This window comes from Ursus arctos, unplaced genomic scaffold, assembly GCF_023065955.2.
Source record: "Ursus arctos isolate Adak ecotype North America unplaced genomic scaffold, UrsArc2.0 scaffold_6, whole genome shotgun sequence".
NCBI lineage: Eukaryota > Metazoa > Chordata > Mammalia > Carnivora > Ursidae > Ursus > Ursus arctos.
The window spans coordinates 82,386,969-82,400,850 of record NW_026623078.1 but is presented as its reverse complement, the minus strand read 5'-3'; the positions used below and the strand labels follow the sequence as shown (position 1 = coordinate 82,400,850).

Below are 13,882 nucleotides of genomic sequence, written 5' to 3'. Positions count from 1 at the left end.
GCTGTTTTCTGGGACCACCGACCCACAATGCAGACATGTGAAAGGAGCCACCGGGCATGGCAGGGCTCCTGGAGGACTTCCCTTTAGGTCATTCTCGTGTCTGGTGCGTGATCTGTGTATTAGTTTGAGGGGCTGTCGTAGCAAAGAACCACACATTAAGTTACTTGCATGACACATGTATTGTCTCACAATTCTGGAGGCTAGATGTCCGAGCAATTTACTGTCTCGCTCTTCTGGAAGCCAGAAGTCCGAGGTCAAGATGTGGACAGGGTTGGCTGCTTCTGAGGGCCGTGAGAAAGAATCTCACTTCCACGCCTCTCACTTCATTTCTGGGGGTTTCCTGGCAATCTCTGATGTTCCTTGGCTTGTGAAAACACAACCCTGATCTCTGCCTCCCTCTCGACCTGGCATTTTCCCTGTGGGCCTGTCTCTGTGGACAAATGTCCCCGTTGTATAAGAAAAGAGTAGTGTTGGATTGGGGCCCACCCTGCTGCAGAATGACCTCATTAAACTAATTATATCTGCAGTGACTTCATTTCTAAATAGGGGCCTCTGCTGAGATAGCACAATTGTGATCCAGGCTAATGGTAAAAGGAATCGTGCAGAATTAAAATGAGAGGAAGATTCCCTTTCCACCCCAGCCCCTAGACTCCAGAGGGAGCCACTGTTAATAGCATCTTGTGTATATTTTCAATGATTTTCAGCACACCTATAAGCATATCAATAGAATACGGTTTGTTACACAGCACTTTGTCGTGGTGGCTGGCTTGTTTTGTATGGTGTGTGTGTGTGTGTGTGTGTGTGTGTGTGTGTATTTGGAACGAGTATGGAGTAAACCAATGAGTCGATAACATGTAACCTAGATATCTAGGGGCTTCCTGGGTCCAAGGTGCGCAGCTAGTAATAGCTGTAGGCGGGATTTAAACCCAAGGCTTTCTGACCTCAAATTCGGTGCTCTGCACTTGCCGTGGCCGTGTTCTTTGGAACAGGAGGCACCCGGGGTGGGTCTTAGGCATTGGAATGCCTGATCTTTTTGGGGCTCACCAGAGGGAGTTACTTTCTCCTCTGATGGGACCACAGTGACTTCCATCCCGCTCCCCATCCTAACTCAGCAGCCTGTGGGGGTGCAGGGTGTCCAGACGCCTTCCACACCCATGGGCCTGGGTCCTAGTGGGCTGAGGAAGGGCACGAAGGACAGACTTCAGACCAGGATGCGGGCAGCCTTTCAGCTGTGGGAGGTGTCCCCTGTGTGTAGTGATGGGTACAGTCATTGTGTGCCGGACGTTTGGCTCCAGGGTAACATCCATGCTCGGGAACAGGGCATTCGTGCTTTTGGGGTTTCCATCTCAGCCCCGGCTTCATATTTCCCACTCTATAGCCGCAGCTCACTGACCGTGTCCATGTCCTCTTTCTAGAATGTGCCATTTGTTCATCTACAGCACACACTGGGTTACTGAGCTGAGTGGTGTGCTCTGCGTTCACTCTCCCGTTGGTGGGGTCCACCTGCAGATCCTGGGGGCATCAGCACCATCCTGGTAGTCCAGGACCAGGAGGCTATGCCCAGCTGGGCTCTTCACCAATGACACTCCCTGGGGACTGGCCCCCAAACCCAAGCCCTCTGGGGTATACGTTCCCAGTGGGGGTGCTGTCACCCCCAGGGGACAAACGTTGGCTCTTGGCAGGTCTTAAAACCCCTTCCTCTTTATGGATCACACATAGATATGCATACAGACCAGAAACAGATATCCAGTAAAGCTGTGGTCTTAAACTTCCATACGGGATGAGGAGACTAGGCAGGAGTGTAAGGACAGAAAGACAGAGAAACCCAGCTCTTGAGCCCGCAGGCATGGAGTGGTGGCCACGGGGTCCCCTTCTGGCCCATCATCAGGCTTCCTCCTCCAAGCTCTATAGTTAAGCTGCATCTTACTTGTTCTTTGGATGGGGTGAGTTCCTTCACGTCCCCTGGGCCTATTCCTTATCTGGAAAGTGAGGGGAAGTTGTAAGATCCAGCAGTTCAGTTGGTGAAGTGATGGAACAGTGTCCAGCCCTCAGAAGGGGCCTGGTAAGTGGTCGGTGGTCACCCTGGGGCTCCATGACGGGCTCTGCTCCTGGAGGAAGGAGGGGGCTTTGCTCTGCTCCCCTCTAGGGACTCCTGGAACAAAGCAGTGTTCCGTAAATCCGTGACGAATGCTGGTGTGTTCAGGGGCATGGAAGAGGGAAGGGAAAGCCACGTGTGGGGAGGAGCGAGGGCTCTGGGACGGTGTGTGAGGGGAGGAGGCCCAGGGCCTCACATGCCACATGCAGGAGGCGGGCCTTGGCCCGGAAGACCCGAGGTCCCCAGAGGCAGTTTTGTGTTTTTCTAACTCGCCCCCATCAGTCCTGAGGGGCCACGATACGGACTTTGTAACCAACAGTAAATGTCTAGAGTTTGCCAAATACTTACTCCCCTGAATGCATCAGAGGAGGGTCCGGGTTACCACCAACGACCTCTCTCGCGCTCAGCTGGAATTGATTGGCCTTCCCCAGTGAAGAGACGTTTCCTAGCGACCTTCTCCGCCACCTTGAACCAGACACGGAGTACAGGAGATGCCAGCAGTCCCAGTGCTAGGGACCCACGAGCATTTACCTGATTCACTCAGAGTTCTCCCCCAGCACTACAAGGCAGGTACTACAACTGTCCCTGCTCCCACGTGAGAAATGGAGGTACAGAGAGGTCAAGTAACTTGCCCTAGATCACACAGCAGCTAAGAGGCAGAGCCAGGGTTTGGACTCATATCCAGGCAGTCTGATTCGAGTCTGTGGCTGGAGACCTACCTGGGCCTGTGGGTGCCACGTTCCCTTCTCGGAAAAGTGGGACCTGGTAGGAGGGGGCCCGGGACAGGAGTTTGGAGCACAGAGCCATTGAGGAGGGGGCTGTGGCTTCCATTCAGGACAAATGGGGGATGAGGAGTGGCCCACAGCCCAGGAGAGAGCCAGGTCCCAGCCCCAGCTGGCCTCCAGTGCCCTGACAGGTGACAGGTGGCCTCTCTGCACTGTCCCTCCCGTGTCCTCTCCCCGTGTTGGCACCACATGCTAATGTGTCTTGGCCCTTATCCTCCCTGCAAACGGGAGGGAGCAGGAGGAGAGAGAGAATTACCATAGGGATGAGCCAAAGCACATATTTTTAGAAGGACACAGATGGGTTGGTGGGTGGGCGGAGAGAGGTTCCGGGAGGAGCCACCACACCACATTCCCGGGATGGGGGAGTGGGGGGAGTCACAGAGCCCCTGGCTGCTCCGACTGCAACGCTCCCATGGGGATGCTGTGCTTTCTCCGTGCCTCGGCCTCCTCATCTGTGATACAGGGCTAAAGACAGCCCCACTTCACACTTCCTGGCAGGATTATGGGGGATGCACCACGTGACTCATCCACGATCACACGGACGCTGGTTAGGCATCAGATGTGAGCCCTGTTTAATCATGACCACCAGCAAGTCATGTCTTCAACGAGGCACAGGGTAGCAGCGGCTGGGCTCCATGCTTTCTGGGTTCCAGTCTCAGCACCTTCGCTTCTGTCTGAGGCAGGTGGTGTGGACATTCCGTGACTCAGTTTCCCCATTGATAAAATGGCAGCGTTTGTACCTGTCATGTGCAGGGAGTTAATGCATGTGAAGCCTGGCATGGAGGGAGACATCAGGCAGTGTGAGCTTCTTTTTACTGTCCCGCGTCTCCATGAAGCTGACTCACTGGTGACCGCGTGCTTCACAGATTGTAGGACTTTAGCACCTTTTGGCTACAGGATCAATGGGGAGTGGTTTCCCGTGATGCTCTCAGTTCCTTCATCCAGCAGAGTGCCGCTTGTGTGTCTGGCACTGTGTTAGATGCTGGCCCTAAAGAGAGGGGAGGTGCACGGTTCTTTGGGCTACTCCCAGCAGGGAGGAGCCAGGTAAGGACACAGCCGTCTGCTGGGGGGAACTCCCAAGTGGGAGGAGAGTGGTGGGCAGAGGCAGGGACCAACCCAGCCTGCTGAAGCCAAGCCTTAAACTTCAGGCTTAATAGGAATTTGTACCTCAGAGGTATAGCTAGAAGAATTCTTAAACTTTCTGAGTTTTACACTACCAAGGATCTTATTGGGGAAATGCATTTATCAAAATTACGGGTGTGGGGGCGCCTGGGTAGCGCAGTCGTTAAAGCGTCTGCCTTCGGCTCAGGGCGTGATCCTGGCGATCCGGGATCGAGTCCCACATCAGGCTCTTCCGCTATGAGCCTGCTTCTTCCTCTCCCACTCCCCCTGCTGTGTTCCCTCTCTCGCTGGCTGTCTCTCTGTCACATAAATAAATAAAATCTTTAAAAAAAAAAAAAAAAAACAAAATTACGGGTGTGCACAAACTACCGGAGTTAGAGAATATGCGAACTCGTCCGGGTCAGTCCTAGAGTCTGGAGTGAATGGGCCTTCACTTTAGTAGCTGCGGGATTCTGCATGGCCGCTTTTCTTGTCTGTGTCATCATCCTCATCTCTTCAGGATAAGGGTGCCCCTAGTGAAGGAGTAAAATGAAATCTATGCAGGGACAAGCATCCTAAGCTGAAAACAGCGTTGTCGTGATGTGAGCACTTTTGTGTTGCTCCTTAAGACAGCATCTGAGTTGAAGGATAAAGGATGGGTGGATGGATGGATGGATGGATGGATGATGGATGGATGGATGATGGATGGATGGATGAGTGGCTAGGTAGATGGGTGGATGGATTGATGGATGGATGGATGATGGATGGATGATGGATGGATGGATGTTGGATGGATGGATGGATGGATGGATGGATGGATGGATGGATGGAGGAGTGGCTAGGTAGATGGGTGGATGGATGGATGGATGGATGATGGATGGATGGATGATGGATGGATGGATGGATGGATGATGGATGGATGATGGATGGATGGATGAGTGGCTAGGTAGATGGGTGGATGGATTGATGGATGGATGGATGGACAGATGAGTGGGTGGATGAATGGATGGATGGATGAGGTCATGATTATTTACTATGCCTGTGCCCTGGGCAGCACTCACCAGGCTAGGCTTTTTTTTTTAAGATTTTATTTATTTATTTGACAATGAGAGACAGCCAGTGAGAGAGGGAACACAAGCAGGGGGAGTGGGAGAGGAAGAAGCAGGCTCCTAGCAGAGAATCCTGATGTGGGGCTCAATCCTAGAATGCTGGGATCACGCCCTGAGCCGAAGGCAGACGCTTAAGGACTGCACCACCCAGATGTCCCCAGGCTAGGCTTTATCATGCACACAAACTCATTTAATTCCACCATATTATGAGTTAAGTGTTACGAGCTCCTTTTAGAAGCTGAGAAACAGCCTCTGAGTAATGACAAGGCTTACTGAGAGCCATCCTGGCCTGAATGATAGCTGCGGGTATGAAATCGGGTCCTCCACATCCGGCAGTCACTCTGTTCCACACTTCTGCTCCTCGATGCCCTGGTGGAGGGTCCTGGCAGATGACTACTTGTGTTTCTTCTACCAGGGTAAGAATGGATCACCGGGATCTCCAGGAGACCCTGGCCCCGCAGGAAATCCTGTGAGTACTCCCCCTGCTGTATAGTAGAATCAAGGCCAGCTTTGAAATGGGCATGCCTTTCACATCACACAGATCTTGTGTTCTCTAAGCTAGAAGCACAAGGGGAAAATAAGGCGTCTGAATGGTAGAAATAGGCCGGAGGCAAGAGGATCCAACAAGGGCCTCTTTCAAAGTCTAAAATGCGTGCCGTTATGCACTGGGTCTCTGTTGGCTACTACCATAAGCAGCCAAAGGTACAAACCTACCAAGGGCTAAGAAAAATGTATGGTCAGGTTGCACAGTAGACACTGCATGTTTTTAGAGGATGGGCCGACAGGGTGAGGTCCCCAGCCATTCCCATCTCAGATGACAGTGTAAGTTTGTAACGTGAGGATGGGTATAGGACAGACTTGGCTGAAGAGGGTCTTCCTAGTGGTCAGGAGGTAGGGGATGGGGAGAGCAGGAAGGAATGATGGGTGGGATCCATGGGTGGTAGAGAGAGGGGGGCATGAGTAATCAGAATCCAGGTCCCTGGATCTGGGATTAGGTCTGGTAGATGGGGGACAGGCTGGGGGAAATGGTCCTCTGATAGGTTCTGGGGTTGGGTGAGTCAGATCCTGTCCACAAGTCTCCCAGCCCGGCCTTCTTGTATGCTTCTTTGCTAAAATTGGCAACTCTGTTCAGAAGACCACCCTCCCTCAGGCGTGGTGAGTCGAGCAACAATTGCATGAGGCATCGGACAGACCACTTGGCTGGTCAACTGTCGTCATTGTGGAAATGAGGGTGACAGGCCCAACCTGGTTGGCCAAGAACCTTCCTGGTTTTAGCACAGAAAATCCTGCATCCTGGGAAAGCCATCACTCCCAGGCAAAGCGGCCATCTGGTCACCCTAGTAGAATCGCCTCTCCATTAGACCAGGGACGACTGCACTAAAGGAGATTAATCCTTAGCACATGCAGTGATGTTCCTCAGAAGCTGTGGCATGGGGCTTGTCACTGCTGGTGAGACCGAGCCGACGGAATGGGACAGGGCCATGAGCCTGGCTTCACTCCCAGCGCAGAGCTGGCCCCAGAAACGCTGACTCGCACATGCCCGGAAAGCCTGGAACTGAAAGAGTCCCCAGAGCTGTTGCCAAAAAGCGATCCTACCAAAGCATGAGTCTCGCCATGCTACTGGGACTACACACCTCGCTGGAGGGCTCCTTGGAGAGGCCACGCACAGCAGAGGATTTCCGCTCCCATTTGTCCCACGTTGCCTCTGTTGCTTTGGCTGGAAAGAGATGCTTCTAGTCTTGCTGCCCCGCCCCCACCTTGCTATCAGGACTCACAGTAGCCATGCCTCCCCCCACCCCCTGCCCTTCCATACAGGAAAGGGGTGTTGTTCTCTGTGATGATGCCTCAGGCCTTCAGAGGACAGCGGGGTTACGAGATTTCCAAGTCTCCTTGGGCCAGCACTTGACCTTGCAGAACCAATGCCTGTTCTCCCTCCACAGGGCCAGAAGGGGAACAAAGGAGACCATGGCAGCCCAGGACTCCCTGGCTTTCTGGGTCCCCGGGGGCCTCAGGTAAGCCAAGAACTGCCTGGGGGCCAAGATGCCTTGCTCTTGGGAGAGGTTCAAGCACCATTTCCCATCACCCACTGCGTCCTCGGGTCCACCTGCTCGGGTGGTGTCCCGGGGTGTGGTCACACTCACGTGGTTGGCAGGCAGTGGTGTGCCTTGGCGGACATGGGAACTCAGAGGTCAGCTGCGTGGGATTCTCAGCTCCAGCGCTCCCTAAGTATGGGACCTTGGACCAGTCTCGTCGCCTCCGTGCCCGAGCTTTGTCATTCAAATGCGGATATAAGAGCACACACCTCTGATCCTAGAACTTCAAGGGCCCTAACGAAACCATTTGAATAATGACCGAGTTTGGCTGCAGGGTCAGAACATGGGGATGGGGCTTTTTGAGGCCATGTGGTCAGTCTGCACTCCAGCTGCTGCTTGAGCCCAGGCCTCCTGCCTAGAAAGTGGGATCCAGAAATGCCTCCGGGTGATATTTGCTCTGTTTCTGAGTAGAGGGATGCTGAGGGACTCAAACATGTCTAGCCAAGCTCCCGATGCATATTGCATGCTACGGTCCACACTGTGGGCTGCTGACCACAGCATCAGGGAGGTATGTCCCATGCAAGAGTAAGAAGTGTATCCATGTCCCCTTCTGCCCCCTGCAGTTTAATTCTGATCCCCGAGGGTGCCCCTGACACCCAGCCACCCAGCCACTCCAGGTGGCAACCTCTCTTTTGCCCATTTCTGCCACATAGTCCGAGCCCTAACATGGCTCTGTCCACTGATTTTTACTTGAGCCCATTCCCTCCTCAGCCAGCTGTGAAAGGCCCAAGCCTCTTCCTCTGTCCCTTTACGAACAGTCTGCCACCACGCACCAGCCAGCTACCCGCACTTCTAGACTTACCCCACTTGTTCTTTTGGTCATATAATAGCAGATGAAATTTGGGCAAGGTACAGCTGCTGCTCCCATTGTACGGATGAAGAAACTGAGGCACAGAGAACTTGAGGAAATTATAAGGGCATTGTCCACGGTCACAAAGCCAGTAGGTGGAGCAGTCAGGATTTGAACCCGGGCAGGCTAGCTCCGGAGGCCAGTGTCACCGGCGTCTCATTTCACACTCTGAGCCTGCTTCTGGGGACGACCCCTCCCACCTCTAGCCGCTCTGTACAGTGTCCCGGAGGCCCTCTCCGTGGAGTCCCAGCTACCCCGTTGACGAGGAGCCAGAGCCAGTGGCTCCCCTTCCCACTCTGGGGTATTGTTTGCCGCCCTCTGCCCGGGCTGACTGGAGAAGTCTGAGATGTCCTTGGCTGGCGGGACCATCGATGGTTGTCTTTGCTGGAACGTGACTGGAGTGGAAATGTTTTGGCGACAATGTGCTGATGCCGCAGAGCTTCCTGACACTTTGTTCTGTTTCGTAGGGAGAGCCAGGAGAGAAGGGAGTCCCAGGCAAGGAGGCAAGTATTGCCCGGTCTCCTCCCCTTGGCCACTCTATCCTGTGGGGGACGCGGGGCGGGGACGTGGGAGCAGCTTCATGGGCGGTGACACTCGTAGGCTCGGCTGGATCTGACCCTCGCTTCGGTGCGCTCTTGTCACCATGTAGATCCTTTCTAGTTTTGCACAAGGAGCCACCAATGAGGCAGCCGGGCCCGGGTGCCATCTTGACAGCCTCTGTCACTTAGCTGTCTCTGGGTCCAGTCCGTCAACAAGTCCTGTCGGTGGCCAGTCCCAAATGCCTCCACTCTGTCCGGCTCTCTCCGTACTTACTGTGAGCACGCCAGTCTAGGCCGCCATCATCTGACACCTGCACGATGGCAGTGACCACCCACTGGCCCCCGTGTCCAGCCTCCCCTGCTCTCCCCACAGTCCTGTCCTGCCCACAGCGGCTTGCAGAGCACGCACAGAGTCGTGCTGCTTCCCAGGCCAGCCTCGGCTCGGCCATCCCCTGCATTGGCGGGAGTCTAGGTGCCTTGGCCCCGCCAGCTCCCCTCATCCTCTGAGCTCCAGGGGCTCTGGCCTTCAGTTCCTCAAACATGCCCAGAGCTCTCACACACACTGGGGCTCTTTCCCAAAAGCCCTTCCCCCTCCACCCCTTTGCTCTCCTGGCCTTGCTCATACCGAGGTCTGTGCCAAAATGTTGCTTCTGCCGACTTTCCTTCACACCCTGAAACAAAAGGATGCCCCACTGTGCGGTGTTCACGTACCCGCTCTGTCTGCCGGAGCCGAAGAGTCCAGCACAGAGTGGGTAGCAGAAATGTTTGATGAGAAACAAAATACCGAGCGAACACAGAGGAAGAATGCTATGGTTACCACCTAATCCATTTCCAAGCCTGCGCACCCCCTGCATGAGGAAGACCCCTTTTCACTCTGTGCCTTAAGGTTACTTTCTCAGCTCAGGGAGGGAGGCAGGTGACTCCCTTAGAGCCTGACCCAATGTCCCAGCCATGCTGTCCACTCACGGGCAGATTGCTCGCTCATTTACCAACACCTCCTTCCTCCTGCTGCCTGGACTGACTGGAAGGGAAATACCACCAGCTTCCCGTTGTCTGTGAGCAGGTCCCGTGTTCTGCCCGAGCTGACCCCATGCACTCTTTCCCGTGTGAGCCTTGCCTCCTCCTGCCTTGTGCACACTACGCCCCCCCGGTCCTGTCTCCATGGCTGGGTCTTCACTCCTCCATCCACCCACCACCTCTGCCTGTTATATTTTATCTGTCCTTCAAGGCTCTGTGGGCCCAACACAGTTATGCACTTTCTCCCAGGGCTCCCAAAACACCTTGTACTTCCATTAGGGAATCAAACGGGTCTGGCCTGTCTGTAAGAATCAGCTGGGCCCCCCTCTAGCTCTCAGCTGGGCTGTGAGCCCCATGAGAATAGGCTGTGTCCTGCTCCCCCCTCTGCACAAGTCAGGGGCTGCAGGTGGCCCCTGCGTGAAGGGGTGCAGTGAATGGGGCCGGGGCCAAAATGACAGAAGAGGCCTCGGCTTGGAAGAACTGCGGAGTGTTTGCTCTCTTTACTTCTTTCTCCGGAGACGCCTTCTATCTGTCCCTGGAGCAGGACTGCTCCCTGTGTCAAGCCTTGCACGGCGGGGTTTGGGTGGACACAGTGGAGCCCAGGGGTGGGTAAGCTCAGGACCTGCCTTCCAGGTGCTTGTTGTCCAAGGGGAACACCCCTGTCACCTTGTCTGGGGACAGCAGGAGATACAGGGCACCTGGTGGCCCAGGAACCCATGCATGAGGGCAGACACTGGCCAGTAATGTCCCTTTGCAAGGGAGGTGGCAGGGGGGCTGGGGGCAATGTGGGTAGAGAGAGGTTCAGCTGGGGAGGGTCACAGGAGCAAAGAGGGAGTATCCTGGCAGCGGGGACTATAGCACTCTGTCCCCCAGCTCCAAAGTGACTGCCCTCTGGGAGGGGTGTGAAATCCCTAGGTGCTGGGTGGTCAGGGAAAGCTTCCTGGAGGGGAGGCCTGAAGGGATTTATCACAGATGGAGGGATAGAGACTGGTCAGCTTGGCTGCCTTACAATTACCCCGGACTGGGTGGCTGAGAAACAGACATGGTTCTGGGGGCTGCGAAGTCTAAGATCGAGGTGTCAGCGGATGGGATGCTGTCCTGCCCTAATTACACGAGCTGGCCCCTTGGTCTCAATGCCCATCTCTCTATTTCCATCGTGGGGCCACCCCATAACCTTGTCTACACCTGAGTACCTCCCGAACACCCCACCTGCTAACAGTCACGCTGGGGATTCTGCTTCAAACATCTACATTTGGGGGACAGACATTCCGTGCGGGACAGCAGGAGTAGGCAGCAGGTGGCAGGAAGGGGAGCCGCTGAGGCCAGGAAGCAGGAGAACCACCTGCTCCCTGCGGCGCGCAGTCACGGAGGTCCTTCGGGGCAGTGGGAGGCGAGGTAGCCCAGGCCACAGGGGCAGGGAGCGCAGATCAAAGTCCACGTCCTGCGGGGTCTCCTGAGCCCTGCGGGGTCTCCTGAGCGTGTTCGGTGAGAGGGATCTATCCTGGAAAAGGCAGAGGAGGGACCCTAAAGGGGCTGGTGCCGTCAGTCCAGGGTGGGCAGAGAAGGAAGGATGTGACGCCTGCAGTGTCTGGACAGAGAGGAGCTCCTGGGGGGCCTGGTTTCCCGGGCACCTCTTGTGTCCAGCACACGGGGTCGCAGGTGGGTGCCTTGGGTCAGTAACCATCCTCTTTGCAGGGTGCCCCTGGGAAGCCCGGAGAGCCAGGACACAAAGGAGACAGGGTAAGTGTGTGGGGGGGGGATAGTTACCAAATGTGACCTTTGCAAGATGGCACAGGGACTCTGTCACTGTCGGTCAGCGAGCAACAGCCAAGCCCGGGGAGCCTGCAGGTTTGCCGTTCCCTGGAAAATCATTAGCCCGCAGAGGGATTGTTGTAGCGAATGTTGTTATTTTTCCTTTTTTGGATGTTATTTTAAGGAGTAAAATCACTGCAATTACAAATTCAAAGGCGAGCATTCTGAGACTTTGACAGATTTCCCTCTCTCCCTGTAAGAGCGCCTGGGCGTGACGTGCTCAGCTCCCAAAATGCCAATTTGCCAGGAGCCAGATTTGTCGCTGGAGGTGACAAGGGAACAGATTTTTCCCATAATGAATTGCCTTAGCGCCACAGTCAGGAAGCCTTTCTTTACATTTCATTCCTCCAAAAAACAACAGGGGGAGTTTTTTTAGTTTGGTGTTTTTTCTCCCCCCCCCCCAAATGCCAGTGGGGGCGGGGCTGTTCTCACACTCAAGACAACTGCCGCTCCCTTTAGAGGAATCACAGCCCTCCATTCGGTCAGCCGTCCCCGTCACGCTGTTGCACCGTGTGACTGTCACCGCCACCCCACACGCCACCCCCGGCTTGTTTTCCGTGGTCCCGCGGAGAATTTATCTCTGCTTTCTTTGCACGTTGATGGGTGAGGAGCTGGGTTTCTCCTGCAGGCCAGAGGAGACAGAGTAGTGGAATCAGAGAGTGTCAGAGATTGTCACCTCCTCCGGGTGTCTCTCCCTCGCTCCTTCCTTCCCAGTGACTTGATTCTTCTGTGCTCTGGCCGTTGGTTTCTAAGGATGGAGCCAAGGAAGGGGGATGTGGCTGAGAAGGGCCCCCCCACACCAGTGCCATACAGGTGCCCCTGGGAGCTCTGGCTGGCAGCCAGGGAGTTCAGACCACAAAAAGGAATCTCTTCTCTAAGACCTAATCAATAAGCGGAGAATTGCCTTTTCCCTCTTAAGTGGTTGCGTGGAGCATTGCCAGGGAGCTGTCGGGCTCCTCATTCCTTTGCACTCCTGGGAACATTTGAAGTCTGGGACAAGTCCTGCCCCTGCAAAGTGATATGGAGACGTTCAATGAATAGGAAGTGCTGTACCCCAGCTGTGATAGGGCCTCGGCCCTCGGGAGCTCGGAGCACCAGGACCGTCACTGACCCCTGATCACCGACAGATGACTCGGGCCCCGTGAAGTGCCTCACATCTGAGAAATTTAAGTCAGGACTGTCCCTCAGATGGGACTAAACTCATTTGAAATTCACTGTCCTTTATCTATAGTTGAAAAAGCAATACAGACATACAGTTAACCATTGCAAATTGCAAAAAAGCGGATGCAATAAAATGTAGGCGCTCCGCTACCTTGGTGCCCGTTATAGCGCCTGGCCCCTTCCCAGGGTCCATCGCGGGACAATCTCCCTTCGTCCTCCAGAGTCTGTGCATGCAGAACCATGTGGGTGCATGTGTTATAAACCGGCATGTGCCTTTTGTTAAAGCCCTGGGACATAGCGGACTTTGTCCGTTATTTGTTTCTCCTCAAGCACAGAGGCTGGACATAGTTTCATACCTGCAGTCTTCCCTGTCCTCATGTCCATGGCCATGCCCCGTTTCCGGCCACCATCTTGTTTCCCCTCTCATTCCCCCTACTGCGACCTGCTTACACCCTGAGCTCGCCAACGTGGCCACCTATTTTCAGACCCACCAACAACCAGGACTTGCTGGTCACAGCCACAGGAGCACGTCGGGCAGAGGACTGGATGGTCCAGTGGTCCCCGTGGTTCCCAATCCATTGATCCAGGTCTTCGGGGGCTGGGTCAGAGATGGGGAGAAGAGAGTCCCTGTTAATGTCATCCCACGTGGACCCATGAAAGCCAAGAGTAGGGAGTGGGAGGTCACCTGCAAGTGGGGGCGGCTCTGTTGAAAGAGTGACTGTGTCTGTCTAGCTGACAGAGCAACCTGGAGGAGTGGCCACTTGGTGGTCGGGCTCAGTGGCCGGCCTTCCCGAGCCACCCAGACGAAGCCATATAGACCAGGATTGGAAATCAGAGTTCTCATCTTGTCCTCTGCTGACTACCTGTGCGACGGCAGCAGGTGGCTTTGTGTCTAGAGCCCGTGTCCTCACCGGTCTTGGCTCTGAGATGCAGGTCTGCGAGGACTGAGGTCTCCTGTGCAGGGCTCCAGGAGAGATGACCTGGGGACCGGAGGGCTGTGCACAGTTGCAACGGGCCTGTCTACACTGGGTGCACCTGCCAGCCCTCTGCTCACTGACCTTCTTCTTCCCTCCTCCAGGGAGATCCTGGGAACAGAGGTGACAAAGGACCTCCTGGTGGGAAGGGACAGCCTGGGGACCCTGGAATCCCTGGTCACAAAGGCCACACCGGCCTGATGGGCCCTCAAGGACCACCTGGGGAGAATGGACTGGCTGGGCCCCCGGGGCCTCCGGGCCAGCCAGGATTTCCAGGACTGAGGGTAAGGATGCTGGAGTTGCCTCGGACTTGGGGGATGCTGGTGAGGTGTGTGGCCCCAGACCC

General features: G+C 55.1%; 1 protein-coding gene across 5 annotated transcripts in view; it reads left to right on the top strand.

Moving 5' to 3' along the window:
• The window catches only part of COL22A1 (collagen type XXII alpha 1 chain), a 248,445-nt gene that overhangs the window by 227,006 nt on the left and 7,557 nt on the right, over window positions 1-13,882 (top strand). For all 5 annotated transcript variants that reach the window (XM_026495370.4, XM_048212494.2, XM_048212495.2 and 2 more), the window contains 5 exons: window positions 5,506-5,559; window positions 7,031-7,102; window positions 8,501-8,536; window positions 11,285-11,329; window positions 13,641-13,820. In XM_026495370.4, the coding sequence (XP_026351155.3) occupies window positions 5,506-5,559; window positions 7,031-7,102; window positions 8,501-8,536; window positions 11,285-11,329; window positions 13,641-13,820 (387 nt within the window). The remainder of the gene's footprint in view (window positions 1-5,505; window positions 5,560-7,030; window positions 7,103-8,500; window positions 8,537-11,284; window positions 11,330-13,640; window positions 13,821-13,882) is intronic.